The sequence below is a fragment of the Triticum aestivum genome, chromosome 7D (assembly GCF_018294505.1).
Source record: "Triticum aestivum cultivar Chinese Spring chromosome 7D, IWGSC CS RefSeq v2.1, whole genome shotgun sequence".
Taxonomy (NCBI): Eukaryota; Viridiplantae; Streptophyta; class Magnoliopsida; order Poales; family Poaceae; genus Triticum; species Triticum aestivum.
In genome coordinates, this window is record NC_057814.1 from 84,540,330 (window position 1) to 84,544,817 (window position 4,488).

The window sequence follows — 4,488 nt, forward strand, 5'->3', positions numbered from 1 at the left end:
CTCACAATATAAAATCAATATCTGTAGATGTGTCATGACTTAAATTTTCATATTGTATAACTTTAGCATGGTAAATATTGATATTTTTTCATATAAATAAGACCAAACTTTATGAAGTTTGACTTCAGACAATTCTTATATGCAAAGTAAAAAGGACCGGAGGGAGCATTATACTAAATAAAAAAGGCCGCACATCGATTGCTTTTGTCTCTCAGCTACTCAGATCACGTGTAGGAGTGTATCCCTATCCCACATGGATGGATAATTTTATTCGAGCTCACATTGCATCTCACCCTCCCAGCCTCCCTATCCACACAGAGTCAGCCAGCGTGCACCTCGGGCTTCTTCCCAAATCATACTGTAATAAGCTGAGGGTGTCTTTTTTGCATGGTATAAAGCTGAGGGTGTTGTTGTGTCTCAGTTGTTCATTACGGAGTATTTTTTAGGAACAGCGTTTATACGAAAAATCCTGCAGAAATCAATCTCTCTGTCTCTCTATTTTGATGAGTCGATGCAGAAATCAATTTGTTTTTTCTTTGAGGTTTTGCAGAAATCAATCATGTGAACCAAACTGGGCCTCAGCAGAGCATTGCATGGGCCGGGATGGCAAAGCAGCAGCTCCGGTCCGCCATCGTACCGGCCCATATACAATTCCGAAGAGCCCAACAAGCCCATATACCCCTTGTATCACACGCAAAACTAAGCTCAAATGCATCAATGAAAAACAGGATCTCAAAAAAAAAATCAATGAAAAACAGGGGGCAGTAAATAGCACATGTTCCATGTTAATTACTCTAATTATTCAACAACACTTGGTCGGAAACCACACGGAGTTGCTACACTCGTACTCCATACTACAGGGAAGAAGAAAATCGGTCGATCGAGATACACAAATCGTAGTGACGCACAGCACTGCAGCAAGCAAGTACTGTAGCATCCACACCACTCACGCTAGTATAGTAAGGCTACGGCGAGCCGAGCGGCTATGCACTATGCAGGCTAGGCGTCGAGCACGGTGGGGCACTGGAAGCCGTTGGGCGGGTGCTTGCCGCAGGTGATGAGCAGCCGGAGCGCCACGGGGAGGTAGATGTTGATGTTGAGGACCCGCGCCCGGATGGTGGTGCAGAGGCACAGCGCCGCGTCCAGGTCCGCCACCCCCTGCACCAGCGGGCAGCACTTGCTCCGCGCCTCCCGCCCGATCACCAGGTGCACCAGCCCGCTCAGCACGTCCACGCACGCGTTCAGCTTCAGCGCGTCGATCGGGCACGTCTTCCTCCCCGGCCCCGGCGACGGCGGCACGTAGGGCGGCGTGTAGGGCGGTGTCGGCGGCACGTAGGGCGGCGTGTATGGCGGTGTCGGCGGCACGTAGGGCGGCGACGGCGTGTATGGTGGAGTTGGCGGGACGTAGGGCGGAGTGTATGGCGGCGTCGGCGGGACGTATGGTGGCACGTACGGCGGTGGAAGTGGCGTCGGTGGCACGTACGGCGGGCTTGGTGGAATGTACGGTGGCGTCGGCGGGGTGTAGGGCGGTGGGAGCGGCGTGGGCGGCACGTACGGCGGTGGCAGTGGCGTGGGAGGCCCGTACGGCGGAGTCGGCGGTGGCCGCGGCGTGGGCGGCGGGTGGCACGGCGGGCATTTGTGGCCCGACGGTGGGCCGTGGTGGTGCTTGGGCGGCTTGCCGTGGTGGGGCGGATGGTGGTGTCCGGGATCACCACCACCGCCGCCGCCATGTCCCGGCGGGCAGTTGCTGTACGACCCGTACGTGCCCGGCAGGAGCAGGACGACGGCGACGCCAACAAGCAGGAGGGAACAGACTCTGGCAAGGCTGGCCATGGCGCCGGGGTGTCCGGTCAGTGCGCGATCCCAATGCCAATGCGGTGCCGTGAGACGCACCCGTCGTCTCATTTTATAGAGGGGATATGCCAGACGCCCGCGCCATGCCGCGCGCCAGGTGTTCGACGGGAGCCCACCTGGCGACCGATGGCGCAAGAGGCCACGTGCGGCGCGGGGCTCACGGTCACGGGCGCGCACTGCACGCATACAGAGGCGTCAATTCTAGTTGTACTCCATGCGCCCGATGCGCGCATGCCGCCATGGCACGGCGCCGCGAGTGCGTGACGCGCCAGCTGAGAGAAGGAAGGAGCATGAGAGTGGAATGTGAGGCTGACTGAGGATTTGTCCTTTGAGACGAGACCCGAGCGCCCGTGAACTGTCAGGGTTTTGGCGCCTTCGCCAACTCTACTCTATGGCTGGACTCTTCGCTTGGGATTCCTCTCTAGACCAACCAGTACCTTTTCTTCTTAGAATTCTCTCACATTTCTAAGCGTACAGTAGGTTGCCGATTCAAAAATAAAATAAAATACAGTAGATCAAGATCAAAGTCCAGCGGTAATCCACTTCTGAGTCCAGGCTGAGCTGCACCCGCCCACGAAAAAAATCAAAACAAATACTAGAAAAATTGAAAAAAATTCAATTTTTTTTGTGTGGTAGATAATTTGATGCGTGAGATTCGCTCTAATTTTCAAATAATTTGGACATCTGAGCAGCTCTCGACAAAAAAGACAAATTCGTGGTCTGTAAAAATGTTTACTGTTAATGCATTGTTTTGACCCGATTTGTCTTTTTTGCTGAGAGCTTCTCAGAAGTCCAAATGATCTAACATTTGGAGCGGACCTCACGTGATAAATTGTCTACCAGGCAAAAAAAGATTGAATTTTTTTGAATTTATTTTGAATTTTTTGCGATTTATTTCCTGGGCGGGTGCAGATGAGTCTGGGCACCGAAACGCCGCACTCGAAGTCCAGCCTTTTTTTCAAGGGGAAAGGGATCCATATCAGTTGTAAAAGTTCATCAGCAGTATAAAACACATCAAGCGTAATAAAAATTAAATTAATGTCTCTAGACAACCGAACAAACACTACCGTCGCCGACACGTCTTTGTCACCGCTTCTCTGCCGGAGCTGGCTTGACCTTGTCGATGACTGCAGAAGTCTGTGCACACACCATAAGGACCAACGCCCTATAGTTGCAGTCGTTGCTGAAGCACTTAACATCAAATCTCGACATCACGTGCACGGAGACACCATAACCTCCCCATCATAAGGAGACGATAAAAATCTAAGTCGGAGCTTTGTCGACTATGTCTAAACGGACGGACTCGAAGTGAATCAGAGACCGGAAAAACAAACTTGAAGAACAAGCACGGCCATACGCTAGAGCGTCATGTCAACGAAGGGATTAGTATTTATAAATATTTACAATTTTTTAATGAGCATTTGTTAAATAGTGTCCCTTTCACTTGAAATATTCTCTCATTATGCGTGTCAACCTTGTCCCATGATTCCCGCGCCCACTCTAAGTCCTTTTCCTCTCACGTTACACTATATCGGACACACAATGAGTTCTCTCTTTCACTGACTAGTACATAAATTTTATTTTGGTAATGTAATCTGGCGAACGTCAGCCCGGGAAGAGGGTGGCAAGCAAACGCATTTTCTCAACAGTTTTAGTTGCGTCGTGAGATCAAATGGTGACTTTCGCCGAAGAAACTGCCGCGCTGTTTTGAAGAAACTGTCAACCTCGTATAACTAAAACTACCATCTAAACGTTCGCAAATGTCAATCTCTCCCGATGAACGTTCGCCAGCTAAGATGGTCCTTTTATTTTCACCATTAAACTTGTACAACCATATCTGTTAAATAGATCTCAAATAGATATTTCGTTTGAACCCGGGTCTTTCTTTCAATGGTATCTTCAAAACAAGCCCAATTTTTAGTATACTTTGATAACAAAATACGGTATATGACGTCTCAACCAAGATATGGTAATTAAAAATTATTGGATCTTTATGTTGGGATGTTAGAAACACTGCATGTGACGTAAATACAGTATATGTCGTATACTCATCCGAAATGAAACATGGAACGGTGGATCCATACACAATAACCACATGCGGGAGAAAAAACATTATCAGAAATATATAACCCATACAATGTGAAAACCACGGTAATATTCTACCCAAGTTAGTGCACTCTCAAACAGTGCAACTCTAGTCTTTTAGTAATCAATCATAGATTCATAGTTGACTAAAATTCGACGCAAATGAAAATTAGCAAAGATGAACGTATGATCAATCCTGTCAGGAACATAAGTATACCTTGTTCGAATCAAACTGAATCGTGATGTGTTTCGGATCAAACTGAATTGTGCAACATTTTCCTCCTAATTAATTCCCGTAAAGGTAAGCAAGCCGTATAACACGTTGGTGTTTATGGTGGTGCGTATGCGGTTGGAGCAAATGGTCAAGGAGATTTTTATCCAACATGGATGACAACATAGTCTATAGATAGGTCCTCCACCCTCGTCAACAGAGGTTTAGTTTTCGTCGTATTAGACTTTACCGTTGCCAATGTGTCTATTCTATTTCTTTTAGTTTCGTATGTTGGTTGGTATTGGCTGTGTGCATCCTAGTCATACAAAGACTAAATG

General features: G+C 48.2%; 1 protein-coding gene across 1 annotated transcript; it reads right to left on the reverse strand.

The window, feature by feature from the left end:
* Positions 1-765: 765 nt before the first annotated feature.
* LOC123167803 (36.4 kDa proline-rich protein) lies at positions 766-1,886 on the reverse strand. Its single transcript, XM_044585664.1, has one exon. It carries the CDS (start codon positions 1,831-1,833, stop codon positions 1,000-1,002), a length of 834 nt encoding a protein of 277 aa, XP_044441599.1. The 5' UTR covers positions 1,834-1,886; the 3' UTR covers positions 766-999.
* Between the last annotated feature and the right edge of the window lie 2,602 nt (positions 1,887-4,488).

What these genes read in the sequence shown, in the direction of transcription:
- LOC123167803 (XM_044585664.1), bottom strand. Translation starts at nt 1,833, where the DNA reads ATGGCCAGCCTTGCCAGAGTCTGTTCCCTCCTGCTTGTTGGCGTCGCC.